Source organism: Zalophus californianus, chromosome 4, assembly GCF_009762305.2.
Source record: "Zalophus californianus isolate mZalCal1 chromosome 4, mZalCal1.pri.v2, whole genome shotgun sequence".
Taxonomy (NCBI): domain Eukaryota; kingdom Metazoa; phylum Chordata; class Mammalia; order Carnivora; family Otariidae; genus Zalophus; species Zalophus californianus.
The window spans coordinates 143,194,387-143,208,428 of NC_045598.1; the positions used below are offsets into that span (position 1 = coordinate 143,194,387).

The 14,042-nt window shown below is 37.6% G+C and overlaps 1 protein-coding gene across 1 annotated transcript in view; it reads right to left on the reverse strand.

The window, feature by feature from the left end:
• The window catches only part of CNGB3 (cyclic nucleotide gated channel subunit beta 3), a 137,449-nt gene that overhangs the window by 1,717 nt on the left and 121,690 nt on the right, over nucleotides 1-14,042 (reverse strand). Inside the window, exons 17-18 of the mRNA XM_035727423.1 lie at nucleotides 1,260-1,406; nucleotides 682-853 (exon numbers count right to left, since the gene is read on the reverse strand). Coding sequence (XP_035583316.1) covers nucleotides 682-853; nucleotides 1,260-1,406 — 319 coding nt within the window. The remainder of the gene's footprint in view (nucleotides 1-681; nucleotides 854-1,259; nucleotides 1,407-14,042) is intronic.

The following is a 14,042-nucleotide window of genomic DNA, read 5'->3' on the forward strand; positions in this document are numbered from 1 at the left end:
ATTTCTGTTTAGAGACATTTATTTAATATATTCCGTTGATCCATTATATTGAACTCATGGCCCATAGCACTGTAACTCATGCTTGAATGAAGCTTATCTAACACATGTCTTTTCTCTGTAAGGCACATCAGAGCATTTTTGTGCTTAGGAACACTAGACAACACTTCAGCTCTATGCAGTACAAATATGAGAAAAACATTGCACTTAAATAGACCATGAAAAGGTCATTTTTTTACAGTGTGAGAACTGAAATAAGAAGGTAGAGTGTCTTCTTATTCATCTTCAGCTGGGAGCATGTGCATTGGGCAACTTAAACTTTTCACTGCTTTGAACATAAGTATGTTTGCAAATGACTACATTGAGCACTGACTTCGGGTTTATAAAGAAATTTCTGTGAGTAGGTAGCTATGCAAATATACAGAATGTACAAATAATGAGAGTTGAATATATTTGTGTATACATATGTATTAAAAACATCTATAATAAACAACAGAGATTAAATGTAATGATATTTGAGGATACAGTTTAGATAATAATAATTTGCTATAAATAAAGTAGTAAATAGTCACATTAGATACATCCAAACTATCCCAGTGTCTGAAAAGAATTAAAGTAGAAGCTTGTCTGGGTATACTTAGTCCAGTGGTCTGTTACAGCCCTCTGTCCACTCTGTCTTATTACCTGAATGGTTTGTTCTCTCTTCAATTTGAGTAGTCTTGTAAGTCCTGCTTTTCCTGTGCCTCCCAGGAAAGCTTTAAACATTTTAGGTATCTCTTGTTTTGGTGGAAGGAGAAAGGCAAGTCCTTTTCTTGGAGAAGTTGCCTCTGTGGCTGGAGCCTTCTTTAGAAGCACACTGTGGATAGAAGAAAAGGCTACTTTATTTTTTAATTTTTTTAAAGATTTGATTTATTTATTTGAGAGAGAGAGAATGAGAGATAGAGAGCACAGGAGGGAAAAGGGTCAGAGGGAGAAGCAGACTCCCTGCTGAGCAGGGAGCCCGATGTGGGACTCGATCCCGGGACTCCAGGATCATGACCTGAGCCAAAGGCAGTCGCTTAACCAACTGAGCCACCCAGGCGCCCGAGAAAGGCTACTTTAGATAGTACTATAAGAATTCTGGAAAAACCTACCAGACACTAAGATTTCTCCTAATCTGTGAAGTTTTCAATGGATTGTTGCACAAACAGTTGTTCGTTAAATGCACCTCATGGAGAAAGTTTATCACTGCTCAATCTCTAATGGGGTTTTAAAGGTCATACCTGGCTTTCTTCTTGAGGAGCTTTTCAGAATCTGGATAATGCACTAGAATTTGTTGGAAGGTCTTTTTATCCAGAGTTAAAAGATTGGCAAACCCATGGGCTACCACATTGGCAGTTCGACGATTTCCTCCTCTTGCTGCTAGAAGGCTAAAAGAGGAGAAAAGTGAATCTTTACCACCAGTTTCACTCTTCTACCAAGATTTTTTAAAAATAGGTATCAAATATTTTAACCATTTATACTCCTTTGGAAAGGTGAAGGTGAGAGTTCAGATGATTGTATGGAGGAAGTTAGATGTGGTGATGGAAGTGGTAATAGGTTTCAACATGTTTTGTATTAAATTCCCGCCTCACATGAAGGACTTGTAGCCATCAGTGCCCCATGAGAATCTCCATTCCAGATTCCAGAAGCTCATAGTCTCTTTGGACAGGGTATCCTCTATTTGCTCCTCCAGATTCACTTTTCATCTTCCCCATCCTCTTTGCTCCCCAGAAAACTGACCTCCATAGGCTTGTCCTCTGACTTTCATTTGAGTGTAGCTAATGGGAACTATCACTAAGAAACTGGAAAGCAGGAGGAGTGTGGTGTTGGAACATTTATTCCCCTGTTCACTCTTTGCTAGGCCTTAGGTTAGCAGTAGCCACAGTTCTTTACTAAAATTCACAGCTTCACAGGTGGTCATCTTCTAGAAGTATGACTCCCACAGCTCTTTCTTGGTTCTGGTAATGTGCCCTCTCCTTTAGGCCTAGCTGTAGAAAAACTCCCTTGCTATTGCTAGCTTCAGGATGCATTACCATCCCTTGTTGGATACACTTAGATTTTTCTTGCAATTTCCTTCTATTGACTTCTGTCAATAATTCATTTATTAAATTACCTTGTTTGAGTGTACTTTCTGTTTTCTGCCTGGGCCCTGTCTGATACAGCCCTGACATCAAATCTTAATGATGTCCTGGTTATATCTGGTGAATCGAATCTCTTCTCCTACTTAACTCCCAAATCATCTCATTTCTCAATATTGTAAACTGCTCTGTAGTATAGTCATTCACATACAACTTCCCACTTCAAATGTCAGTGAATTCTGGGCTTTATATCTCTTAGAGATATAGCTAGGCATTTGTATTTGGGAAGTGACCAATAAGTAGTTGGTGAATAAATGAACATACAAATGAATTTAAAAAATGGTTAAAAATTATATCATTCACCAATAATCTGGAAAATAAGGGTTGGTATATAAAACCAAGACAAGAAAAAACAAATTTAAATGTTTAAAAAAAAACACTACAAGCTCTGCATTGCCAAGGTAACACAATGTATTTAATCTCTTGGAGTCAACCAGTTAGGAGAAAATAGTTGTGTTTTTTTCCTTCGTGTGTGTGTGTGTGTGTATGTGTGTGTGAAAGAGAAGGCTCACATTAATAAAAACACAATCTCTAGGGGTAGAAAGGACAGAGAAAGCAAGTTGGCAATAGGAATGTTCATACTTTCACAGCCCTGCCTTTGGGGGGCAATGATGTGTGAGAAGTTGCATGGGTCCTATGCCTAAAGATTTGTATTAGACAATATGAGCTTCTCTGACTGTTGCAGAAAAACGAACATTATGACTGGCTGTTAATTGATAAGAAACTAACTCAGGGTTTCAGCTCTCACATGTAAAGAGCTTAAAAGTTGTCACTTTTGTTCTTATTATAAAAAAAAAAAACCTGGAACAAACTGGAAACCAATAACTTTTCTTGGATCTGTCAGAGAATTGAGGACACAGGGTAAACTCCCACCCAAATGTGGAGAGATAGGTGAATCCAGAAAGCCACAGCCAGACCTACTTACCTGAAACAGAAGGCCTGGAGCTATAACTGGTTCAAACATTTAAATGGTAATTTTGACAAACTATTAGGGTGACAGTGGATTGTCAAGAAACTCTCAGGGGTCACAATTATGGGGAAACTGATACCTGTATGGGTTTATCCTTGAGAAACCCACCATGTTCTCAAGATTAACAGCCAAGAAAGATCTGCTTGTGGCTCTGGCAGTGGAAGGGAATGATTAATTATCATAAAATACACCCAGAGCTTATTTGTTCTCCATAACAAAGGGCTGCTATCTAGGCAAAAAGACTATCAGAACCCCATACCACCTGAAGGAAAAGTGTTTCTCCCATCCCAGACCCCTTTAGCCTTCCTGTCTTACTTAAGGGGGATGGGAAACCAAGAAACACTTGTAAAGGTCACATCCCAGGCACAGATCCACTAAAAGACTGAGATTTAATTACAAGATTATAGATCTCCCTCATATCTTATCATTGTATCAATGGGGCTCTTGTATAATAACAGTGGATTATAACTGCAGGATGCAGACTTTCTCTGAGGAAGTGTACTTAGGGAAGGCCAAAGTCAAAAGGGGAGATAGAAACAGAGGCATTTTAAAGAAATTTGGAAGTTCTGGCACCTAGAGCTACAGCAAACATTAAACACAGTCCCAACTCCTAGCCAGATTAACATAAAACCTCACGCTAAAGACCTATCTGCCTCAGTTCCTATTAACAATTACATCAAGTACAACTTCCAACAAAAAATTATAAAGCACACTAAAATAAACAAGAAAAACATAGCCTTGTGAGACAAAGAAAGCACTAGAACAAGACTGAGATATGACACAGATATTGAAATGCTCAGAGAATTTAAAATGACTATGATTAATATGTTAAAGGATCTAATGGAAAAAGTAGACATCATATAAGAATATTTGGATGGGAAATGAAAGGAGAGAGAAAGAAATTCTAAGACAATTCAAAAGGAAAGATTAGAAATCAAAAACACTGTAACAGATGAAGAATAACTTTGCTGGGCTCATCAGTGGACTGCAACATGGCCAAGAAAATAGATGAGCTTGAAGATAGGTCAGGAGAAAGTTCCCAAACTAAAATGCAAAGAGAAAAAAAGAATGAAAAAAACCTCAACAACCTGCTCCCAAACATCAAAAACTGTAGGACAATTTCTCAAAAAGTATAAATAGACATGTATCTATTGTGTGTACATATACAGAAAATATATACATAGCATACAACATTCTTTAATATTATAAAAAATACTTGAAGTAATCATGGCCAAGGAATTTCCAAAATTAATGACAGACACTAAACCACAGATCCAGGAAGCTCCGAGACTACCACACACAATAAATACCTACCCCTGACAGTTGTGTTTTATTCCTTTTTTTTGAAATCCAAGTGCCTGACCTAAGCTTGATTGCCATTTCAAAGAGGCATCCACTTCAAAGATGCCGACCTTAATTAAACACATTGCTAGCCACCCAATTATATAAAGAGCCAGGCTGCCTTACCCCACTGAGGCTCCTTTGTTTTAGAGATCTTGATTGATAACTGACCATTGGGCTAGCTTGTTTTTTTCACTTCTCATACTTTAAATTCCTGCTCTTATGTTTTAAATTCATCAATAAAGAGTGAGCCCACAAAATCCTAGGCCCCCATTCTCAACCCCAATAAAAACAGAACCCCAGGCTTGTGCACTCTTTCTCTCTCTGTGACCTCGCTGTGTGGCCCCAGGTGGGCTGTGTGATTTTTGAGGTCTTGTAAGTAATAAATCTATATATTTTTAAGGTTTCCTGATGATTGTTGCTGAAGGGCATCTTATAATTTTTTTTTTAAGATTTTATTTATTCGACAGAGAGAGAAAGTGAGAGTACAAGCAGGGGGAGTGGCAGAGGGAGAGGGAAAGGCAGGCTCCTTGCTGAGTAGGGAGCCTGTGGTGGGGCTTGATCCCAGAACCCTAAGATCATGACCTGAGCTGAAGGCAGACACTTAACCAACTGAACCACCCAGGTGCCCCAGTATCTTACAGTCTTAATAAAAACCAAAAGGGCCAGTCCAACCACAACACTGGTAGGTTTAGATTGGCATGAAACACCCATAAGAGGAACACGGATAATAATCAGCAGACTTGTCATGAGAAGCCATGCAAGTAAGAAGAGAGGGGAGTGAAATATAGTGTTGACGTTCCTAACAGATTAGATCATAATTGTTCTCACCACAAAGAAGAAATTATAATTATGTGACATGATAGAGCTTAGCTAATGCAGTGGTGGTAATCATATTGCAATATATATGAATTTATAAAACCAATATGTTGTACACCTAAAACTTACACAATATTATATGCCAATTATGTATTTCAATAAAAATAGTAAAAAAAACAAGAAAGAAAATCAGCAAGCTAGAATTCTATGTACAGTGAAATTACCCTTCCAAGGTGAAAAAGGACAGAGATTTTCTTAGAAAAATAAAAGCAGAGGGAATTCAACATTTGTTCACCTACCCTGCAAAAATGTTGAAAGAAGTTCCACGGGAAGAAAGAAAATAATGTAGGTTCGAAATTCAGGTCTACATAAAAAGGGGAAGGACATTGGAGAAGCAATAAATAGAGGTAAAATAAAACTAAAATCTTTGTTTTTCTTTTTTTTTAAGATTTTATTTATTTATTTAAGAGAGAGAGAATGAGAGACAGAACACAAGAGGGAAGAGGGTCAGAGGGAGAAGCAGACTCCCCGCTGAGCAGGGAGCCCGATATGGGACTTGATCCCGGGACTCCAGGATCATGACCTGAGCCGAAGGCAGGCGCTTAACCAACTGAGCCACCCTGGTGCCCAAAATCTTTGTTTTTCTTATTCTTAATTGATCTAAAAAATAACTTTAAATAATAAAGTAGTAATGCTTTGGGTGATTATAGCAAATGGATAAATGAAATAAATGACATCAATGTCTTAAAGGGCTGCTACAGAAGAATTGGGAATATTGTGTAAGGCTCTTGCTCTGTAGGTAGTGTTTTGTGGAGGTAGTCTTAGATTAGTTGAAAATGTATATCCCAAACTCTAGGGCTACCACTAAAATGTCTTTAAAAGAAGTATAATTGACATACTAAGAGAGGAGAGTTGAATGCTCAGTTGAAACCAGATAAGGCAGAAAAAAAGAAGAAAAAATCCTAATGTTAGGCCACCTTAAGGAATCAAACAGGTCCTCTTACCAGCACTTCTTATTAAACTTAGGTCCAGGACTATCCAGGCCACTTAAAAATGAAATTTCTCCCTCAAGACAGAAAGTAGATATTTGGAATCCATAAATGTTGACCATGTTAATGTCTACTTATTTTGTTTGGTGATTTCACATTTTAAATTTCTTGTTCCATGGCAAAAACACTTTTTCCTTCCTTCCTTCCTTCCTTCCTTCCTTCCTTCCTTCCTTCCTTCCTTCCTTCCTTCCTTCCTTCCTTTCTTTCTTTCTTTCTTTCTTTCTTTCTTTCTTTCTTTCTTTCTCTCTCTCTCTCTCTCTCTTTCTTTCTTTCTCTTTTTCTCTTTCTTTCTTTCTCTCTCTCTCTCTCTTTCTTTCTTTCTTTCTTTCTTTCAAGAGAAAGGGGCAGAGAGACAGAGGGAGGGGGAGACTCTTAAGCATGCTCCACACCCAGCTCAGAGCCTGACATGGGGCTCAATCTCATGACCCTGAGATCATGACCTGAGCTGGACACTTAACTGCTGAACCACCCAGGCAACCCCCCAAAAACTTATTCTTTAGTCCTCTCCTGAGGTTCTTCCCAAGACAAGCTTTGCTTTCACATTCTTTTTTTTTTTTTAAGGAAGAGGAATGAATTTTACCTTATCTGCCTGCCTATCTATTTATTTATCTATCCATCCATCCAACTTCCTATCTTCTTACTTGTCTCTCTATGAAATGGATGTTGGTATTTGAAGGACAATGATAGAATGAGCCTATTTCATTTACATTCCTGTTGTCTTGTGCACAGGGTAATCCAGTAGTTAGGCAGGGCTAGATGGCACTTGGAAGCTTAATTTGGGCCTAAGACTGTCTGTGTGTGTGTCAGACAATGAGAGCAGAGCGGAAATAACATATTTAAATGTCAGGTTATTTTGAGATTTCTCAAGCTTTAATTAAACTTGCCTACAGGTTACACGTTTAGAGTGCTTGATGAGTTTTTGAACGGAAGAAATAGTCTGTTTGCCAGATGGATTTTGCCCAAACTCTCTCAGCAACGTTTAAAATAGCCTCTTTTTTTTCTTCTGTCCAAAAAATGCTTCTCCAGCATTCCACCAATGGAAAGTTTCATGCATTAAATAGCTTAGTAAGAAGATCCCTAAATATTCCCAACCTTATATAGTTTCTGAAAGCATGTATTAGAGGATAAATAGTTGAGGTTAATGATAAGTGTCTGTAGGTCAAAAAATAGCGAATAGAGCAATGGCCCAGGAAAAAAAGGAATGGATTCTAATTTTAGATCCACCTCTGTGTGCTGTGACCTTAGACAATAACTTAAAGACCTTTTTGATTTTCACTCCAATCATGTAAGTATTTATTAAGCACCTACCATGTATTCAATGCAGTGAGTTAAAGTATGGCAAAAGAAGAATTATTGAAGTCTAGTATGGTTTTTTGGAAAGAATACAGACTTTGGAACCAGATAACTCTACCATTTATTATGTGCATTTCTAAGCAGGTTACTTAATCACTCTTTTAGGAAACAAGGCCATCTTTTACTACCTACTATAAGTATCTGATTATCTTTAGGGAGAAATAGGTGTTTATAGACTACTGATAATTTAATTATGAAGAAGGCACTATTAGGTAAAATTCCTGGCTGAAAAATTTTAAACCCTAATTTGTGGTATGTAACTGTAATAAGTAATAATAAATATAACTTTGTATTACTTGGAGTTCTCCAGAAAAAACAGAACAAATAGGATATATACAGAAAGGAGATATTTGGAATCCATAAGAAGAGATTTATTATGGGAATTGTTATAGAGACTGAGAAGTCCTACAATCTGCCATCTGCAAGCTGGAGACCAAGGAAAGCTGGTGGTGTCATTGGACTGGGGGGATGAGGGGGAAAACTATAGGATAAATACAGGTCTAGGTCTGAAAGCCCAAGAACCAAGAGTGTTGATATCTGATGGCCAAGGGCAGAAGAAGAAGGATGTGTAAGCTCAAGCAGAGAGAGCAAATTAGCCTTTTCAGTACCTCAATACCTCAATAGATTGGATGATCCCACCTGCATTGGTGAGGGTGATCTTCTTCACTCTACTCAAATGCTAATCTCTTCCCTAAACACCTCCACAGACACACCCAGAAACAATGTTTTATCAGCTATCTGGGCACCTCTTAGCCCAGTCAAGCTGACACATAAAATTAACCATCACAGTACTAGTGGTACTATACACAGCAGTAGTGTGTGGATAAGTGAGTGAAATCAATTGTGTGAATGTCAGAGAGAGAAGGTATATTCAGGATGAGAGGACCTATATGTGCAAAACTCTGTAAATGTCAGGAATAAATAGTGACATGGAGATCATATATGCGTGTACATACACATATACATATATATGCACATTATGCATATATAATATACATATATGTGATATATATAAATCACTGAGAGCTAAAATATTGATATAGTCCCCAGTCTGTCATTCATTCTCAGCTTTTTTCCAGAGTTGCCTCATATGGCATCATAAATTGTGCACTGCATACATAGACTATGTGACTGGAGCTCCCTGGACTTGTGCAGTGCACAGCCTGCACAGCCCTTTTTAGCAGAGCTAGCATATCCAGAAAGCATTCACACAGATAAGTAGAACGCAGAGGGGTAAAAATTGGGCATAAATTGAATGGAAGAGCAAAAGAAAAACAAGAATGGAGACATAAATGGGATTCATATACAAATGCAAACTTTGCCATAAGAGGGTTTCAAATTTGACTCTTAGTCTTTTATACCTCAAAAGTGGATGAATTCTTAGCCTTAAGAAAGATAAAAGTGTCTCTTGAAGGGCTTACTAGAGAGACTACATGTAAATGGTGAACATCATCCTCATATTTTTATGATAGATGCAAAAATAAGTTTGCTAAAACTGTGATATGGTCCTCATTAAAGGCTGTGTTTCACTCCAAGGTCCAGTTTAGTGAGAATAATTCTGTAGGTGAGGAGGGGCATCAGTATGATGCTTTCCAGGTAACTTGCCCTCTCTTTGTTGTATCTAGAATATACAGAGAACAAATAATCCCTCTTAAACATTGCCTTTCTCAGCTGGACTTTCGATAAAGAGTGTTTCTATATGAGTTTGATATTGTACAGAACATTATACCTTAGAGGCCTATCATGTGGGAGAATATGAGGAATTCACTGTATAAATTGAAAAGAAAAAAATAGAGATAAAATAGGAGTTTGTAGAAGTACCATACTCCATAATGAGCTAGATATGATGCTAAGTTCTGGGGCTATACAGATGATTAACATCTGCCCATAAACCGTTTATAATCTAGGAATGGGATAAATGTGGGTGAGGATTGTCAGACTAGCAAATATAGTAATACTACGAGCTAATATTTTTGAAGGCTTACTATGAGTCAGGTATTTTTCTAAGTTTTCTTTTTTTTAAAGGTTTTATTTATTTATATATTTTGGAGAAAGAGAGAGTGAGAAAGAGAGTGTGAATGGGGGAGGAGCAGAGGGAGAGGGAGAGAAAGAGAATCTCAAACACTCCATGCTGAGTGCAGAGCCTAAGGTGGGGCTCAATTTCAGAACCCTGAGGTCATGACCTGAGCTGAACCCAAAGTCTGACCCTTAACCAACTGAGCCTCCCAAGCACCCCCTAAGTTCTTTTTTATGTATTAATACATATAATGCTTTCCAATCCTAAGGGGTAGTTATATTTTTTTATTAATCCATTTTGACTGATGAAGAAATGAAGTCTCAGCTGAGTAACTTCCTCAGAGTCACACAGCTCATAAGTTGTGGAACTGGGATGCAAACCCATACAGATTTCTTAAACAGGTAAATGCAGTTCAAAATGGCAGATGCAGGGCACCTGGGTGGCTCAGTCTAAGCATCTGACTCTTGATTTCAGCTCAGGTCATGATCTCAGGGTCATGAGATCGAGCCCTGCATCAGGCTCCGTGCTAGCAGGGAGTCTGCTTGGGATTCTCTCTCTGCCTACCCCCCTGCCCCGCACTCTTTCTCTCTAAAATAAATTAATAAATCTTTTTAAAAAAACCCAAATGGCAAATACTTTAAATGTAAAAAAAATGAGAATGTTTCCTAAAATAAAGATATTTCTAGTTTAAAAGCATTTTTTTTTTCCATGTAGAAGAATCATTTCCTAGAATAGAAATAAAACGGTCTCTGAATACTGTCGATGGAAAGAGCATCACATCCAATGCTGAGTGAGAGATTAAAACTTCAAATGTCTGTTCTCATTAAGCAAATTTCCAAGTGGATTATATTTAGAGGGCGGGAGGTTAGGTCACCTGTAGCCTTTTTCTGAGATACTCTTTTATCCTTTTCAGTGTTACTGGAAAACACTTTGTTGCTTGAAAATTTTTACCACTTCACTAAAAATAAATCCTAACAAAACTTTTGTAGGTGAGCAAATATCAGAAGATGTTCTAGTGTCACCTCTGCCCAAGCTGCTTGCTCTTTGCAGATACTTTGATATTCATAAAACTACTGCAAGGCATACATACATACAAGGCATACATGTTAACCTAGAATTTGGTGGTTTTTTTTTTTTTTTTTGTAAAGTAGTTTGAGAAAAATCTGTGTATGTGGATTTTCGTCAGAGTTTAGATTTCACATATACAAAACACAAAGCCCTTCTCCCCCTAGCGGTTCTTGAAAATAGAGTTGAACTAGCTGAACAATGAAGAATCTAGGTAAAAATTCTAAGGATGTGGAGAGGAAAAAAAGAATAACATGTACATTTTATTCCATGCCCTTTTTACCTATATACTTTCAAGTGTTTGGGAGAGTACTCTGAGATTGATACTCTGGTTAGAAAATACCATATCCAACAAACTATATACTAGCTTATTAAGCGTTTCTTTGGAGTCAGAATAGCTAACAATGACATATCTTAATGACCATGTCAGTCTGGTGATGTAGGTTCTTACCTAATACCTACCGACAGAATCACTGAGGTCCAGAATCAGGGAAGTGACTTATTCAAAAACAAAACTATGAGTTTCATTGTTGAAATTCAAATGTAAGACCGGAGCTGACTAATCAAGAGACCTTTTTTTCACACTTGAACTCTAGTGCTGCCAGTGAAGTCATTGGTATTATTTTAATGACACATATTTACTTGCCCATGGACATTAGAAAAAATAAGGGAGGAAGCCAGTCAGGCTGGCATGATAAACTATGCCAAAGTCTGTCAGAATCTTGACTCCCTTCCTGCTGTTCCAAATGTTGGTAAGGAACCTTGATTTTCATAGAATTAGAGACACTGGACAAAGTCACTTTAGGAGGTGTCCTTAGGATATGTGGATACATGTTTTAACGATGGTACTGAAAATATAGTTGTTTACAGGAATACTGTGAAACTTAGATGAGGTTTGCTTTTTGCTCTAAACAAAAAGGCGCTACACAATCAAAGAGATGGTCTACAAAAGGATGTAGTGAAAATACATAGGCAAACATGGTGTAGAGGGAAAAAGAGGTTTAGAATTATTTTTCAAAATTTTTGGACTTTTCACTATGATACAAGGTAAATATCAAAAAAGCTTTCTCAGAATGGGTGATTTGACCAATAAAATTGATGAAATGTCAGAATTTAAATATTTTAAATGAAAACCACACTATTTAAAATACATAAGAATACATCAATGCCTAAATTCTACTCAATAACCTGCTATATATGATGAAAAAAGGGTGATGAAAAAAGAAATACAGAAGGTAAATAAATGATCACATTTATGAAAATAAATAGGTCCATAGAAAATTAATTCATTTAGAAAATATTTATTGCTGACCTATTATTTTCCAGGCACTATTTAGAGAAATGCAAATTAAAACAACCTATTAAAATGCAAAACCAATGAGAATAATAAAGCCAGTGACGTTAGGGAAAAATAGCTATACATCGCATGTTGTATTGTAAATTGATTCAATTTTTCTGGAAAATAATCTGCCCATATATTACAAGAATTATAGAAATGTTTCTACCTTTTGACCTAGTTATTTCACTTTTGGGAATAAACCTCAAAGAAATAAAAGCAAAGTAATTTTATAAAGATGAACACAGCGTGCTATTCTTAATAATAAAAATTAACTAAAAGGGCACAAGGCTGAATATGCATATTCATGACAAAAATGAATGTGTATTAGTACATTTGCAAAGATAGAAAGATAATTACATTCACTTATTTACTGAATAACTATTTATTAGCTACTATGTGGGCCAAGCACTGCCCTAAGGGCTGGGAATTGAGTGCAGAACAAACCAAATGTGGTGTCCGTTATTGTCCCCGGAAACCTGTGCCTTTGTGCAAAATAGAAAAATGTAGCTTCTCTGGGCACATGTAGTCCTGTGGGTGCAAAGCTGGGCCAGAAAATCGTTCCCATTTGCAAAGTAAAGAGTACCTGTGCATGAAGAAGAGCACAATAGAAGAGATCATGACTCAGCACAATAGAAGAGATCATGACTCAGGATCATGACCTCACTGGTCATCTTGATGCAGAGCACAACTGAACAGCCATACACAATAGTCCTGGTGCCCACAATTTAGTGAGAAAGAAAGACATCAAAGAAATAAATGCACCAATGAGGGCTTAATTACAAAGATAAGTTCTCAGAAAGAAAGGAATATAGTCTGACAGAGCATATAGCAAAGAGAACTGGGATGTCCCTATAGTAAAGAATATAGGGAATTCTGAAAGAACTGAGATTAAGTAAAGGAGATGGGAAAATGTCCAGACAGAGGTAACAGCATGTGTGAAAAACTCCCCATGGCCATATGGCATGTGGCATATTCAGGTAACTGAAGTCTGAATTAAAGAGAGCACAAGACTGAGGTGCAATGTGAAGTAGAGAGGTGGGCAGTGGCTAGCCTCTGTAGGACCTTGTAGGCCGGGATAAGAACTTTGTTCTTATTCCTAAAAACATTATAAAAGTATTAAATTGTTTTAAGCAGAAGAAGAGGGACACGATCATATTTGTGTTTCCAAAGGATCCCTCTGGCTGCAGAGTGGAGACTGGACTGCCGAAGATGTAGATATTGGAGTGGGAAATGCAGAGTAGGCCATTGCAGTTGTCCAGTGAGAGGTGGAGGTGGTTTGGACCAAAGCAGGAACAATGGAGATGGTAAGATGCAAATGATCGGAAACATATCAAGGAGGTAAGATTGATAGGTCTCAGAGGTGCACTGGCCATGTAGGGTGAGCAGAGGGAGGTGTTAAGCAAACCTTTTGTCCCCAGTAAAAATTTTAAAGTTAACATTTTAAAGAGTTTGGTATTTGTTTCCTAGGGCTGCTTTAACAAATGGCCACAAAACCAGTGACTTACAACAATAGAAATGCATTCTCTCACAATTCTGGAGGCCGAAGTCCAAAATCAAGGTATTGGCAAGGCTGGGCTCCCTCCAAAGAATCTAGGGAAGAACCTTTTCTTGCCTCTTTCAGCTGCTGGTGGCTTCAGGAATTCCCTGGCTGTGGCTACATAATTCCAATTTCTGCCTTGGTCTTCAGATGGCCTTTCCCTCTTCCCCCTGCATCTGTGTCTTTTCCTCTTCTGTCTCATGTGAGGATACTTGTCATTTGATATAGGGCTCATCCAGATAATTAAGAATGATCTTATCTTTAGATCCTTAACTTAATTATATCTGTAAAGAGCCTTTTTTGTTTTTTTGTGTGTTTTTTTCCAAGTAAGGTTACATTCATAGGTTCCGGGGGTAGGGCATGGATATATCTTTGTGAGGACCACCATGAAACCAC